At 43.9% G+C, this 16573-nt stretch overlaps 1 protein-coding gene across 1 annotated transcript in view; it reads left to right on the forward strand.

Moving 5' to 3' along the window:
- The first annotated feature begins 4722 nt into the window (after positions 1-4722).
- The window catches only part of LOC109688486 (aldehyde oxidase 2-like), an 85503-nt gene continuing 73652 nt past the window's right edge, over positions 4723-16573 (forward strand). Inside the window, 7 exon segments of the mRNA XM_074072309.1 lie at positions 4723-4779; positions 6193-6274; positions 7817-7913; positions 8847-8955; positions 10522-10648; positions 13247-13308; positions 15517-15606. Of these exon segments, the coding sequence (XP_073928410.1) occupies positions 4723-4779; positions 6193-6274; positions 7817-7913; positions 8847-8955; positions 10522-10648; positions 13247-13308; positions 15517-15606 (624 nt within the window).

Raw genomic sequence — 16573 nt, forward strand, 5'->3', positions numbered from 1 at the left:
GGCTCAACAGAGGCAGAAAGTTTGTGTTGGGTCTGGAGACTTAAGGCAGATGAGTGAGTAGCCCATCCCCCCTTGGAGAGCACTGTGATTCCTGCACCCTGAGAAGGAGTTGCAAACCTGCATTCCTGTACCTTGAGGAGGAGATGCAGGGTCTCGTATATCTGCCACAGGGCAGATGAGCAAAATGCTCTCAAGAGGGTTTCCCCTCCCCCAATAAGGGGCAAACAAACCAGTTCACCTAAGAAAGCCGGTGAATCCACAGTCAATGAAAAGAGCCCTCCTAACCATTACCCAAACCCAGAGTTAAAATGTCCATAAAAACCCCAGCCTTCACCTGAGCAGCAAGCTACCAGTTCCCAGGCTCCGCTGCACTGCTCTAGCTGTTGCCTTTCCTTTCTCTCTAATAAATCTTACTTCGTGTACTGGCCTTGGCTCAAAAGTCAGTCAGCTGCCTCATGAGCCAGTTCTCTGGCCTGTGAAGGCAAGAACCCTGGACACCAGCCTGCAACACCTCAAACGGACATGTAACAGTTGGAGTGGGGAGGAAGAAGAGAAGGGACTTCATAGTCAAAAATGTGGTTCTGAAACATGGATGTTAATGATCCATCCAGGCTCTCAGGGTCCTAAAAAGCACCCGTTATTAGTCTGCTTGCTGGCTACTCAGGGTTTTAAAGAAAACAGCTGTACTCCAGTGACATTAAAGCCAGTACTTTTCCATTATATCAGTGAGCACAATGTGTTACTTTTTTTTCTCTAGAAAGTTTCATTGGAATTGGGGGAAGGGCATTGTTATTTCCAATATCAATTCTTTCATTGATTAACAGGGTAGGCTAGTCAGCTTTCTGATACTGGGACAAAATACCTGAGAAAATCAACTTGAAGATTTATTTCAGTTCATGGTTTTAGAGGTTTCACTCTTGGTTGTTTCTGACTGCGGTAAGGCTGAACATCGTGGTAAGGAGTGCACACTACAGCAAACCACTCACTTCATGGCAGGTGAGAAGTAGGGCAGGCAAGGGGATGGGGGACAAAAGCCACAAGATACACCTTTCAAAGGCATGCTACCAGTGACCTACTTCCTCCAACTAGGCCCACCTCCTAATAGCCCATTCACCTTTGAACCATAATGGATCAATCCATTGATGAAGGCAGCACTCTCCTGATACAATCAGTTCTCAATGATGCTACCAGCTGAGGACCAAGATTTCAACACACAAGCCTGTGGGGGTACAGTTCATAGCCAAATCGTAACACAAGATTCTTTCATATAAATCATAATAGTTTTTATATAGCAAAATTCTAGCACCTGAATCAACATGTGTGAAGTTTCTCTTACCCACTAGAATGATCCATTTAAAAACAGAGAAATTTCAGTCTGGGTTGTGGCTCAGTGGTAAAAACGCTTGCCTAGCATGTGTAAGGTCCTGGGTTCAATACCCAATACAAAAAAAAAAAAAAAGTAAAAAAATTTAAGTCTTCCTTTTTCATTAAAGAAAAAAAAAAAAGAAAAGTGGTTGCTTTTCCCCACTGTTTTAAATAAGACCTAAGTGTGAGAAAAAGTTTTCAGAAACTGCATCCCACCCTCCCACTGTGACAGCTTTTTGCTCACTCTGCAGTGGGTGTTTTCCAAACTGCGCTCCCCAGAGCCCTGGGGGTTCTTGAAGAAGAGAAAGCAGAGGATTTGTGACCTAGCACCCAGTCTCGTGGCTGGGACTGCATCTTTTTGCATAATTTTTTTTTGCACAGCCCAAGATTTCATTCAAAGGTTTCCTTAGCTCAAGCAAATTTGAAAAACACTTCTCTAAAACAATTCAAGTTGTTTCTCAGTTTCTCAGCAATTAATGTATTTAGTTTCCTAATCCAAAATACTTCTTTTATATCACCCAAATCTAATTCCATAATCCGATTTTAGGTCTCTAGTTTTCCTACTTTAAATTCTTGTACTTCATGCTGATACCGAAGGATTTATTCCAATAAATATTTTTAAAACACCACCATTCATGCATTTCAGTCACTGGCAGCATCCATGCATCTATAAATAGTAATTGTGTACTCTGTGTGTACAAGTTGCCTTGTTTTAAAGGGAAGAGAACAGGTTCTGTGTTGTTGCCCTGCTCCCCGGCAATGGGATGCCTTCCTCCTCCTCCCCCTCCAGTCTCAATTCTCAGGGAATCGACTCTCATTCATATTTCAGGGCTAAGTGTCTCTTTCTCAGGAGTTCTTCCCTGATCTTTGTCTCCCAAACAATGCTACTTTCTCTGTTCTATGCTTGTCAAAAGTATACATGTTTAACTGCATGTTGTCTTTAACACCCTGGAGAGGGCTGGAAGTGTGGCTCAAGTGGTAAAAGAGCCTGTTTTGCAAGTACAAAGTCCTGAGTTCAAATTCCAGTCCCACCCAAAAAAAAAAAACACCTGGGAGAAAGAAAACTTGTAGATGTTTTTGCCACTTTACCCAACCACTTAGCATACAACCTGGTGCAAATTTCTCACTCAATATCAAATGAATAAATGAATGAGTCATGAGTGTCACTAGTCTAGCATTTATTAATCCCTGCAACAAACACATTGTCATTGATGCTGACTACTGGGGTAGAACTAGCTATCTAACCTCCAGTAGTTTATCACCTAGAAAATGAGACACAGAGGTTGAAAATATAATCAGCTAATTTGTGGTAAGTTGGAGACCTTGTTTTTGGTTTATTAAATGAAAAGTAAAGATCCAATTGGTTGGATCTGCAGGAATTCAGAGAGAGGAGAGAACGAAGGTTTGGAGCCTCTTCCCTCTAGACAGAGGAGAAAGTGGGGAGGGGCAATTACAGTAGGAAAGGGACACGGTTAGTATCACTGCAGATGTGGGAGAACCTTCACCAGGTATCCAACAAATACTTATTAGACATTTACTCCATGGGAGGTACCATTCTGGGCCTTGGGGATACAGTGGTGAGCTGAAAGACGTATCCTAGACCTCCTGAAACTGGGTACAAAGCTAATACCAAAATAAACAAGTACACATGTCAGGAAATAACGGGTGCTATGGAGAAAATGAAACAGAAAGACGAATACAGAGTGACAGGGTTGCTACTTGAGACTGGCTGCTCAGGGAAGAGCTAAATCCCAAATAACAAGATGGTACCAGCTATGCCAAAGTCTGAGAAAAGAGAAGCTGAGGCGAAGTAAATAATGTACCAAGGTCCTGGGACAAGAAAGAGTTTAGCACATTGCAGAAGCAGGAAGCAGGCAGATGTGGCAGAACATATGAACAAGGGAGAGAGTGGTTGAAGACACACTCAGAGGTGGATGGAGCCTCTGCAGCAGGCATGTGGGGTTTGCTAAGTGCAGTGGGAAGCAACTGGAAGGTTATAAGTACAGAAATGCCAAGATTAAGAGAAAAGGGACTCGGAGAAGAGTAGTTTGGAGCAGAAGACATTTTTTTTTTCCCAGAGCAAGAACATCTGAGACCAGAAACAAAGACAGACTGTGGAGGGTTTTACACACTGGGTCAAATTTAGACCTTATGTTCCAGGGCCCAGAGAGTTATTACACAGTTTTTAGCGGGAAGTATCTGATCAAAAAAAACTGACCTGAAGATCCTACCTAATTCACAGAGTGATCTCCAACTTCTCTCATGGTGGTTTACACAGCAACCTCTTAACACATGTGAATCACCTACATACACACTCAAATACATATGCATTCATCTCCACGGGTGACAAAGACTGTATGCCTGAGGACCTGGACTTTAAAGTTGGAAGGAAATTTGAAAGCCACAGCTTCATTTGATTGGGAGTATTTTCTGAAATTGGTGCGTGGTAGAAAAGACGCAGAAGCCACATCTGGACCAACTAAGAAAATTCTCACTTAGCGAGATCAGAAGATGCTGGGTGTTTGTTTCACAGTGCATTTGCCCTGACATAAAGTGTTTGCTCTGACGATAATGCCAGGCCTCCACTAACTCATGAAGGAAGTGCTGGGGTACAGAGAGGTCTTTCCAACTCTCCTAAAACCAGGCAACAGAAGCAGCTGCTTGCTTCATCCATATGCAAAGACATTACTTTAGCTGACAGAATAAGGACTGTTTGTTTTTATCTGTGGATATCTAATTGGAAATGTTCAGGCATGATCACTATTTTCCTACAGAATGATCATGTGGAGGAAATAGAGTGTGGAGAGCTGAGTGCATGTGGCTCCCCACACCTTGCCTCAACTCGGGCACAGACTGTACTGGTCCATATGCTTTCCTACCAGGGGACACTTCCACAGCTAGAAAAAGAAAGAAGTTGGGGAAATGTAAGGGCTCAGGAGGCCCACGTTAACTCTCTTTGAGAAGAATGAAATCTATCCAGGATAAGTTCCTGGGTCTGAGGTGGTGTGCAAAGTGAATTTAAGCTTAGATTGTTGTTTTTAGATTTCACATGGATGCCCTTAAACTTCAGAGGAAGGAAGTAGAGGTGTGGGCTGAGCCCCAAGCCAGCTTGCAACCAGGATTAGTGGGAGTGAGACACAAGATTACAGGCTGACCGCATGAGGCCCTAGACTTAAAAGGCCATGAAGCAAGGAAGTCTCCATCTCCTGCCCTCCTCTGTGAGGCTCACGGCTGCCTGTTTCCACTCAGGCACCAAGTCCAGTTGCTTGAACATAAATCCTTTCTGCTCACGTCTGTGGCTGGTGCCAGAGAGCATTCCCACCTCGAGCTGGAAGACGAAGCTTATCCACAGGTGCCATGCCTTACCCATCACAGGAATCAGATGAGCTGGTTTTCTTTGTTAATGGGAGGAAGGTAAGTGTGGGGTGTTCCTACTGTGACTTGAAGAGACAGCAGGAAGCCCCTGGCTTGAAGGGAGCTCTTGTGGATCTTGCCATTTCTCCTCCAGAGACCCTCAGCCTTCCTATTCCACAAACCCAACTGGAGTTTGGTCATACCCATCCCCCACTTCAGGACTTGGCCCAGGAAGGCAGATTGAACATAGAGCCTGTAAGGTCTCTTCATTTGTTTACTGTATCCAGTCTCCCCAGCCAACTACCACCATGTTCTTTCAAAAGCATCATTCATGAGCTGAGACCCTACTTTGCTTGTTCCACTGGCCTAGGCTTTGGAGACTCAAAAGCCAGAAGAGGCTCCTTACTCTACTTTTGGTTCCATGTCCTTTCTGAGTCATTAGTCCCAGAGTCACAGGGCTGCTGTCAAAACAGAGTGTAAGTCAAGGGTTAGAGGAAATATAAGTCTGCATGGTGTCAGTTCATTAGACGATAACAAATATGTCTTTTTTTCATTGATGAGATGACCCTTAGAGAACCAGAAAGCAGCTGAATTTTAATAACTTAGAAGCATCTTCCTACAGTTCTTTATTCCTTGAGATTATAAAAGGAATCTCCCTCTTTCTGGGGAGAAAGGAAGAAGCTAACATTGATGGCTGACTGGATCTTCTTTTCCTCTAATGCAACAGAATGGCTAGAGGTGCTTGCAGGACGCCCCAAGAGAAAGGCAAAGGGAATACGCCAAAATATATAAATGGGAAAGAGGTAGCAAAGAAGGTTCCCTCGTGACTTTTGAGTGTGAGCTCTCCCACATTCCAAGGGGAGGGATGGAGGAATTCATGTCCCACCAGAGTCACCCTAGGTCCTGAGCAGGGGCATTAAGGTTCACCATCTAGGGGACTGGCAGGCTCCAGAGCCCCTCAGGATGATAATTCTCCCCACTCCCTTTTCTGCTACAAACTCCGAAGACCCTGATGTCATCAAATATTTTTCCCACCAGATGTCTCAGAGGTGCCAGGAATTCTTTTCACCTAGACTTCTCCCCTAAAAAGATCCTTTAATCCCCAAAGGATTGCACACACAATCCAAGTCCTTCCCAGATTTTAAGTATTTCAAGAGTACAAAAGACTGAGTTGGAAGGGGCCACAAGAGTGGATAGTGAGGCAAAGGTGAAGAATACAAGTCCAAAGACATCTTTATATAACAGTAGTCCCAGCTCTTGTCACACAGAAGAGCAGCATTGCGACGCTTGATTCCTGTCCTATAAATGTGCATGCAAGCCATTTGCCCTCCGAGCACCAAAGAGCAGGTACAGATGAAACCAGATCTGATATTATCCCCAATCCCTAAGTCAAACAGATCAAACAGGCCACAACAGATATTCCACTGGGTCACTGCCTCAATCCCATGACAATCTCTCCTCTTTCCAATGCAGGTGACAGAGAGGAATGTGGACCCAGAAGTGACTCTGCTGGCCTTTCTACGAAAGAATTGAACCCTTTTTTCAAAAAATCAAAGTCCTAGCCATGTCTGTGCTTGCCTTAAAGTTCTTAAAATTATAAGAACTGATCACTCTCCACCCAAACAGGCAGTCCCATGGCCCTTGCTGTTTGCTTTTGGTGGTGGTTTTAAGAACATCGGGTTCATTGGATTAGTTTGCAGAGGAGGAAGTTTTCCCAGAGTTGCCTTTATCTGATTTAATAGCATGAAATAGAAACTAAGCTCTTTGCTTCAGCACCAAGTGTTCCCTGGAGGGCTCTGCTGCTCTCACCTGCGTGTTATGTAACAGAAGCTTTTGTTGCCTGTGCCCTGCCCGTTTGTGAAACCAGATCCTCCAGGTTCTGTGAAAGCATGAGTCAGTGGGAAAGCTTCTGTTTCCCTACATCTGTTTTCTCACACCAGATTCCTCACCACTACCACCATTTTACATTCTGGTATATAGGTTGTCATAACAGCAAACACTTTTTTATTTAATTAGCAAATCTGATGGCTCTTTCAGAGAAGCCAAAATAAATAAATAAATAAATGGCAGAAACTACAAATTGATGAAATTGTCTTCTGGACAAGTTTTGTTTAAAAGCCTAAATGATTTCTAATTAGCTGTCAATATATGAAAATTAGGAAATTTTATGTTTAAAAAAAAATCAAGAGGGAACAGCAAAAAAAAAAAAAATCAACATTTTTTTTAGCTTCTCATAACAAATGGGAAGGCAGCCAGTTCTACATGATAGCAGTCTTGCATAGAGAGCTGAATGGGGACTGTCCCTGGTCCCATCTCTAAGATGAGGCCCAGGCTCTCAGTTTCACCCTGCCTACCGTTCATTTACATGACCTTTCTGATAAGCATTTGAGGCTATGGCTTAGTTCAGATGAATGAGCCCTATCATTAGAACAAAACTAAAGAGTCGGTGATTCCTAAGTCATTGTAGGCAATCTAGTTAACTCAATCCAATCTCATAAATTGTGTGGAAACAGACCAGAGTGAGGGAGAATGATGAAAAAAGAGAAGGCACTGATCCTGAGTCTAGATTTGGGGTTGGACCTAGACCAATCAGAGCAGAGAGATGCTCAGGTGGGATCTGAAAATAAGAACAAGGGATTCCTCCAAAGACTCACCATCTTGCCTTCAAATGCAATACAAGCCAGCGGAGGGCTCTGCTTCTTTGCCTGGCTTATTACTGGGCAAAACTCATTATACATTGAGTTCCTAAAAATATAGTCCTTCTCTTCCAATTACATGATTGGAACCCAGAGGAGGACATATGAGTACCCTATAACGAAATAAGATTTACACAAGGCTTATAATAAGCCTGTGATGATAAAGTGGGTTTTACTCCTCCCTCTTTGCAGATGAGAAAACAGGCAGGGAGAAAGTAACATACAAGAAGGTTCTGCAGCTAATAAGAGATGGAGTGGCCTTTATTAAGATCTGGTCTGACTTCTCAGACCTGTATCTCGCCCTACAAAGAAGACCTTCCTCACTAGTGACACCCCAGGGAAGCTGCTATACTGGAAATAAAATATCCACCTTGCATCTTTTCCTTGACCACTCCTTCCAGTATGCCTCACAGGAACCAAGTATGCCTGCGGAAGAGGAGGCTGTGGTGCCTGCACTGTGATGGTGTCTAAATATGACCCAGCATCCAAAAAGATAAGGTAGCCCACTCAGAGGCCCAGTAGCCAGGGGAGGGCTCTGCTTCTTTGCTTGGCCTGTATTCTCATCTCACAACTGAGACAGACTTTTTGATTCTTGCTATTTCTGGATCTTAGACCCCTCTGAAAAATCCCATGTATACTGTGAGTCCTCTACTCAGATAATGCATATAATATATGTTATATTTAATTTTATATATAATTTCAGAGAGACTGTGAAACTCTCAAGGTGCACTTGTGAACCTCAGATTAGGAAACCTCAATTTAGGCCAAGAATTTATTTTACCAATGAGGAAATTAAGGCTCAAAAACATGAAGTGACTTGCTCAAGGTCATATAACTAGTAACCTGTAGAATAAGGACTTGAACCCATGTTTTCTGACCCTGCAAGTAATGTTCTTTCTACTCTTAGACTTGTCCAACTTTGTGGAGCAAGAACTTGGGTCACCCTTTAATTAAGGGCCAAATTCTAGAATTTGGGCTTCATCCAAATCCATTGACCCAAATCAGGACATGGCTTTAGAACACAGATCATCTCATACTGTTGAGTGACCTTGCCCAAAGAGTTCAAATTAATAAGCAAAAGAATTCCCAAATGTGTAGACAGAGGTAAAAGACTTGGGTATAGTTTTTGGTTGCTATGAGGTCAATGTCCCACTACTAGTGGGACACAATTCATTCCCATTGCTTCCAGGTGGGCTTTGGAACTTCTCTGAAGTTCAGGATACCCATACTCACCTTAAGGATCCCCAGTTCCTGAAGAGAGCACAGACTCAGCAGATGCTGACTTGCTCCTCCTTGTTACTCTTCCAGTCCTCAGCCCCTAGGCTGAGCAATAGGCTTTGGGGTTTTCTGCTGCCCTTCTTGGTTCCAGGTTTACCTAGGAGGCAGGACCGTATTACTCCCCTTGATCTTCTTTATGTTTCTCATGCAAAGACACTTCTCCGTCACTGCATGCCTGGTGCCCATCTGCTCTCTGTATGGAGCCGCTGTCACCACTGTGGAAGGTGTTGGGAGCATCAAAACCAGGCTTCACCCCGTGCAGGTAACAGCATATCCTAATTTTTTTGCCTCTAAATGATCATTTTAGCAAATACTGGGTTGTCTGTACTGCCTGAGCTGTCCACATTATGGCCAGGTAAGTGGAAGCTCTGAATGCACATTGATCATGGTAGTAACATCTGTTCAGTGATTTAAAAGACAGCTGGAAATCCATCAACATTTTATTAGATGGTCATCTTTTTTGTTACTTTTTCTACTTGAATGATATCAGGATTATAAAAACATTGACAAATGCCTATTGGACTATTGATCTAGAATAGATACTGTATACAAGGTGTTGCACACAGAATTCAAGATTATCCCCTACAGCATGGAGGTATTGGGAGTAAAATCAGATTTAGGGAGAGGTGGAAAGTAACTTCCCTAGAGAATAAGGACAACCACTTCTTCCATCCTTAACCTGAAGCTGGAGCAAAGAGTTTAGATTTAAGAATAATATGTGGCAGAGAACACAATTCCTCTGTCATTGTCATGTTAGTTTGGGGGAGTCACAAGACTAGATCAGCCAACACTAGTCCTTCTGGCTGGGAAGAGCCCGCAGTCTTCTGGGTTTAACCATGTGAGAATCAATTCCAAAGTGGTCAGCAAAGATGAAGGGTCCAGCAGAGTCTACTAGGAAGTCAGACAGGGTGATCCTGGCATTCTGTTACATCCTAAAATCTACAGTAGAGCATCCCAAGCTTTAATGTTCCCAAGACTCACCAGAAGTTTGTTAAAAATGTGGATTCTGTGTCAGGAGGCTTGGAGTAGGGGCCCCAGGTCCTACACTTCCTACCAGCTACTAAATGAAACCAGTACTACTAAACCATGAACTATACTTTAAATATCTTAGGCCAAAATCTTAAACCTTTGAAACTAGAGCTACCTTTGAGCCAACACAGAAAATATAAAGAAGAAAGAGGGGCTAAGTATGGTGGTACACATCTGTAATCCCAGAATTTATGCTGCTGTAGGAGGATTGCTAATTCAAACCAGCCCTGGGCTACATAGCCAGACTCTATCTCAGAAAAAGAAGAGGAGGGGTGGGGAGGGATTAAAGGGAGGGAAAAGAAGAAGAAGGGGAGGAGGAAGAAGAAGAGAAGTATAAGAAAGAAGAAGGAGGGGGAGGAAGAGGAAGAGGGAGGAGGGAAGACAGAGGAGGGAGGAGAGAGGAAGCAGGAGAAGAAGGTCTCCAACTCAATCAAAGAAAGACAGACCCCAGTCAGTACTGAGGTACATAAGATGTGTAGATATTCAAGGAGACTTTTTAAAATTTATACTCTCTTAAACGTATTGATTCCTGGAGAATTCTTGGTAGGGGTGCAGGCTGCAGCCTGCTAGTTCCTCATTAGAAGGGTTTGAGCATTTGACCTTGAGAAGTGATTATAATGATAGGTAGATAATCACTACCTCTGGAAAAGGGTGCAAAGACTGATTGACAGGATGAGAGGATGGGGCACATTTGCTCAGAGAGTGGGTTCCACCACAGCAAGAGAGATGCAGGTTGTGGACCCTGGTGAGAACTATGGCACAGGAAGACAGGGCTGTGACCATGCATGTGTGCTTCCAGGAGAGAATTGCCAAGAGCCATGGCACCCAGTGTGGATTCTGCACCCCTGGGATGGTGATGTCCATGTATGCACTACTCAGGAACCACCCACAGCCCTCGGAGGAGCAGCTCATGGAAGCCCTGGGAGGTAGGCCAGACACCCAAGATTAGGTGGGAAGTGGGATTCTGGCTGCTTCACACTACCCTCAGCATCATTCCAGCCTTGTTCAGGTACCCACTTCAGTTGTTTCTAATGTAGCTACAATTCACCCAGGAGCAGAGAAGGATGCCAAGCCATCCTCTGCTTATCAGAGCACATCCATGGAACAATCTGCACAGAACCAGCATCCAGTTCATGGACCACAACCCTTCTCTATCCAGCCATTCAGCTTCCCAAAACTGGCTGGCTTAATTCATTCTCTCACAGTTCTAGAGGTCTTGAGTCTGAAATTGAGGTGTCGACAGGCAGTGCTCTATCTGAAGGCTCTAAGGAGGGTCCTTCCTTGGCTCCTCCTAGCTTCTGATGATAGACAGTCATTCCTTGCCATTTGTTTTTCTTTTCGTTCCTTTTTTTCTCTTTGATGATATTGGAGTTTGAACTCAGGAATCCATGCTTGCTAGACAGGCACTCTACCATTTGAACCATGCCTACAGCCCTTCTTGCTCTGGTTATTTTGAAGATAAGTCTTGCTTTTTGTCCAGGCCAGCTTAGACCAAGATTCTCCTCTTTTACACTTTCCACCCTAGCTGGAATGACAGTCAAGTTCCACCACACACAGCTTTTTTTCCATTGACATGGAGTCTCACACCTGGAGCTGGCCTTGACCCACAATCCTCCCAATCTCAGCCTCCCAAGTAGCTAGAATAACAGGCATGAGCCACCAGTATCCAGGTAGCATTTTTCAATTTGTAGCTGCATCACTTCAATCTGTGCCTCTATCTTCACATCCTTCTCCCTGTATATCTATGTCCAAATCTCTCTTTCTTGTTAGGACACCCATCATTGGATTAAGGCCCATCCTAATGAGGACGATGTCATCTGAACTTAATTACACGGGCAGGGATTTTAGTTCCAAATATGGTTATGGAAAAAAAAAAACAAATATGGTTATGTTCACAGATCCCAAGGGTTAGGACTTAAACTATCCTTGGGCGGGGTGGGGCAACGCAATTCAATCCATAACAAGACTCTTCATATAATGAAAGAATCTTTTAAAATTTGCAACAGTTCGGATTACTAAGCAGGAGGAGTTCATAAACCTATCCCTTTAATAGAATCAGTAAAAAGCATCTTTAAGCATCAATAATTCCTAAACAACTTATCAATTCTTAGAATTCTTGTCTTGAGGACTGACAGACCAACACCAGCTACTGCTAGATTTTCTCTCTCTCTCTCTCTCTCTCTCTCTCTCTCTCTCTCTCCCTCTCCCCCTCCCTTCCTCCCTCCCTCCTGGCCTCCCTCTCCCAATGCAGAAACTCAGACTAACTCTTCTAAATTCTCCACCTTCTGGCCAAGTATAATGGCTCACGTCTGTAATCCCAGGTACTCGAGAGGCAGAGGTCAGTAGAATCATGGTTCAAGGCTATCCCAGGCAAAAAAAAGTTAGTGAGACCCCCCCATCTCAATAAATAAGCTGGGCATGGTAGCATGCACCTGTAACCCCAGCTGCACAGGAGGCGTAGATAGGAGGAGCACAGTCCCAGCCAACCTGAGCAAAAAGAAAGACCCTATCTGAAAAATAACCTAAAGCAAAATGTCTGGGTTCGTGGCTCAAATGGTGGAGTGCTTGCCTAACAAGGCCCTGAGTTCAAGCCCTAGTACCACCAAAAAAATAATAATTAAAAATAAAATCCCCACCTTCCCTGGGTCCCTCTCCTATCGAGTCCTTCAGCAGCCCCTCAGCACTATTTTGTACCCAGGTTCAACCTCCCTCAGACAGTCTAGGAACTGGCCTCACTAACTCATGCTTCCTCCCCTCTTCTTGACTCCCTGCAGGCCTGGGTCCTCTGCCCTCTTCAGGTTTCCTCCTCTGCCCCTGGCTCATGCTGGTCTGAGAGCTCTGTCACTCCCCACCATCCTGTATGGTGCTCACCCCTCCAGTTCAGGCTGCTAAGCCAATCTTCCCAGACAAACTCTCATCTACACAGATCCTCCCCACCCCACCCCAGGCCTCAGCAACCTGGGGCCTTCAAGCTTTACTCTGCAATAGAAAGACTTGCAGAGCTCCTAAATGCAGATTCCTGGGCCCAGCTCCAAACATCTGGCTCCAGAAAAGTGGAGCAGAGTCAGGATGCTGCATTTTTAACAAATGGCTCATGTCGTTCTGATGCAATAACCTAAAGGCTGCTGAGGAACACCCCTGAAAACCACCCAAGGCATGGTGCTTCACTCGTCTACTGCCTTGGGAATTGTCTGTATTTTCTGTCTTACATAGTCAGAAATACACTTGTTGTCAATAGGCACAGATGGGAGTAGGATATAGCTCAGTAGTAGAGTGTTTTCCTCACCAGCGTTCTATTGCAAGCACTGTGAAGGAATGAAGGAACAAAGGAACGAAGGAACAAAAGAATAGAGGAGAAATAGAAAACATTAAACAACAGTTTGGCAGCTATAAAAGTCCTCTTTTTAGGGGGGATAAAGGAGAATGATGGAGGGAGTGAATTTAACTAAGCTGTATTGTAAACACTTTTAAAAGAAGCCGATAGAAACAAAGACAAATGACAACCCTGCTTCTCCTCTGATCAGGTAATCTATGCCGTTGCACTGGGTATCGACCAATTCTCCAGAGTGGAATGACCTTCTGCATGGTGAGTAGTGACTGTGGGGACACCCTACAGAGTAAGAATGGCAGGGACAGCTGGGCAAAGCTGGGAATGCAGAAATTGAGGGGACTTTTTAGACTACCACAACAGATAAAGTGAGTTGACTCCAACTGACTCATTGGAGTTTGACTTGTTCCGTAAGGATCGGGTGTTACCCAAAAGCACAGAGAGAAGTCAGGTGATCTAACCAGCGCCCAGACATTTTCCCTCAGTTAAGCAAGGCCCCTAACAGGACAGGTAAGAGGTTCCCAGCAAACCCAAACCCAAGGAGACAAGCAAGGGGATAGAGATTGCTTTGGTGAGGCAAGGTTCCTTCCAAAATTCTAACCAGCTGGGATGGTGTCAGCAAAGAAGTGTGGAATCCAAAATCCACTTCCTGAATACAGGAGTTTTCTTCTACAAAATGGGGGTGATCCACTGGGCTACTCTGAAAATCAAGTGAGTCTTGTTTGGCACTTAGTAAGACCTCTACAAATAGTCGCTACCATTATTGAGAGTGTTGTTGACGCTATGAATAGCATTTGACAGGCACATCTGAGGGCCCTCTGCTGAGGGAAAGATGGATGTGAACAGCACATCCTTGTACCCAAACAGTGGGGACTGCACACTGTAGGGGGCCCTCTCTGGGCTTTCTCCAGCTATTCTCAGGAGTCCCTGGGGCCAAGGTGATGTGCTCACCTGGAGCCTTTACTCCTTTTCTAGATCATTCTCCTTACATAGTCTTGACTTCACTCAGGCCAGACACAAGCCACTTTCCTGAGCCATCCAAGGACAGATCCGAACATCCAGGGCTTGCAGCCTGCACCCAAGGTCAAGGGGGTGGCCAAGAAGCAGCTGTTTGTGGAGTGGGTGGACAGAGTTTGGACACTCAGGCTGGGTATTCACCAGTGTTTGAGGCCAGAGTATGGGACAGAGCCATGGGGGAAGAGAAGGGCAGCAGGCCACAGCCTTGGGGCCTCTGTTTATATTCTTACCTCAGCTCCACAAACAGTAGAGGTGGGCCTGGAAGTGAACCAACAGGTGTACCCCACACCCCAAAGCCATGCAAGTGTCCTGTACACGTATGTTACAGGCTTCTACTGCCACATGGGGGAGCCAAAGTTGAGGACTTGTGAAATACAAATAAAGGAAATTAAAGGAAACTTCTTTCCCTATGGGTGTGGATGTTATCCACAGACTCTGGGGATAAAGGCAAAAATGTAGTCAGACTCCCCATCCTGCCACCAACAGGTCTTAAGGGACTTTAGTGGTTGAAAGCAATACAAGCTTGTATCTACTGTGCCAAAATAAATAAATAAATAAATACTGGCTCTTCTTCCATTGTCATTGTGTCACAGTCCATCAAGGGAGCCCTCAGACCTTTGAGTAAGAGGGGAAGCACTGCTTGCTTGACCCAGGTGTGTTTACTTCTTCGGCACAACTGGGAGGATGACAACTTGAGACACTTGGGCAAACAGTGAACTGAAGTGTCTGGGAGAAAGTATTTTGCTAGCCACTTAGGAAAAAATATCAGAAGAAGATACAGGAGTAAAGTTTGAGAGAAATGGAAATGAAAGAGCTGCTTTAAATTTCCTCGACAATTCACTCCCAGCCATCTCTAGACAGATTCCAAATGTCTGGGAGATCTCACTACCAGAGTGATTTTCTTTTATCTCTTTTTTCTTTTGCTTCAGGATTTTGCATGAATTATAAAGAACAATGTTTTGAATCTTCTGTATGCTAGAGAGTAGATAAATTACTGTTCTAAAAACATCCTAAAAATTAATTTTACCATTAGGAGTTAGCCTCAAAAAATTCATAGATGCACTCAAAGCTGTACTTGCAATGAACAAAAAAATGCTCATATACTGAATTCTATATAAATATGTACTATATAAACATAATACAATCCCAAATAGTATATCATGTCACAATATCAACAGTGGAATAGGGCAATATAGTTTACCTCTTTTATACTTCCATATAGTCTATGTTATTTTTATCATTTATTTCATATTTTGTGTCTACTATATATATTCTGTGTATAACATTTTGTTAAAAAATAAAGCAAAAGAAGAAAGTTCTTGTGTCCCAATTGAAACTACCAAAAGTGGCTTTGAAAGTCTGAGTCTCACATAAATTGCCAAACCCTTCTGGGCATATACACATTTACCTATAAAAAAATGTTTAATGTAAGGCATTTCACCTTCTTAGGAGTCAGACGGCTGCCAGCAGAAAGGAGCAAGACAGTGCTGTTTGGATCCAACAGAAAATGATCCCTCCTGTCTTGGCAGCAAAAGTGATGTGAGTTCCTTTGTTTGTTTTGTACTCTCACTGTTAGTATTCCTTAATGCTGGCCCAGTTTTGAAACTGGGCTTGTGAGTTTTAAGTGTCATTCTCCACTCTACTTATGACTGTCCCAAAAGCATGCACAAATAAGCAGTTTTTTCATTTAGGAGTTGGGTAGAGCAGTGACACAAAGGCCAAAGTCTGATTTTCCTCTTCCTGGTCCAGAAGGCTAGAACAAAAGGAAAACAAAAGCCACTGTAGATCAGTCACATCCTCAGGTGGAAATGGATTTCCAAAGCTGCCCCTGCTCACACAGAGCCATTCTCTGTCACTGTGCTTCCTCTTTTGTAGAAATAGGGCATTCCCCAAACCTAGGAAGTCCAGCCTGAAGCATTCCAGCCTCTGGCATTGCTCTCTGAGAGATATTTATTCCCACTGCTAAGTTCTTAAGGAAATTACATAGAGAAGTTAACGTGCAGGATAACAAGAGGGCTGGCTTCCTGTATAAGGAAACAAACAGCCCAGAGCAGGCCTTAGACAAAAGTGTGTCCATTATCCCCTCCTCTATCCATTTCTCTCCTTCAGACCTAGTTTCTTCCCATTCTTGCCTCCCAATCACAGCTCATTTTAGTCTAAAGAAAGAGGGTGGTGGAACAAAGGGGTGGTTCCCTTAGGAGGTGGGCTGTATCCCCCATGACCACTTCACAGAGCATCAGTGCCTGGTAGGGTTCATACATTCTAAAGTCAATATTCAATTTTAGTCTTGGGAATTCACTTTGGGGACTGGTTGGGCTATAGGGACCACTTGATTTACATTAGTCAAATGAGAAAGGACATGATATCAAAACCAGAACGTACCGTGTTATAAAGTGGAATTTGTGTCAATGAGCCACACATCCTTTCCCTACAGAAACACATGCATAGGACACTAAATTCTCAATTCAGTGAGGACACAGAGTAGTAGCACCATCTTAATCAGAGT

Source organism: Castor canadensis, chromosome 4 (genome assembly GCF_047511655.1).
Source record: "Castor canadensis chromosome 4, mCasCan1.hap1v2, whole genome shotgun sequence".
Classification (NCBI taxonomy): domain Eukaryota; kingdom Metazoa; phylum Chordata; class Mammalia; order Rodentia; family Castoridae; genus Castor; species Castor canadensis.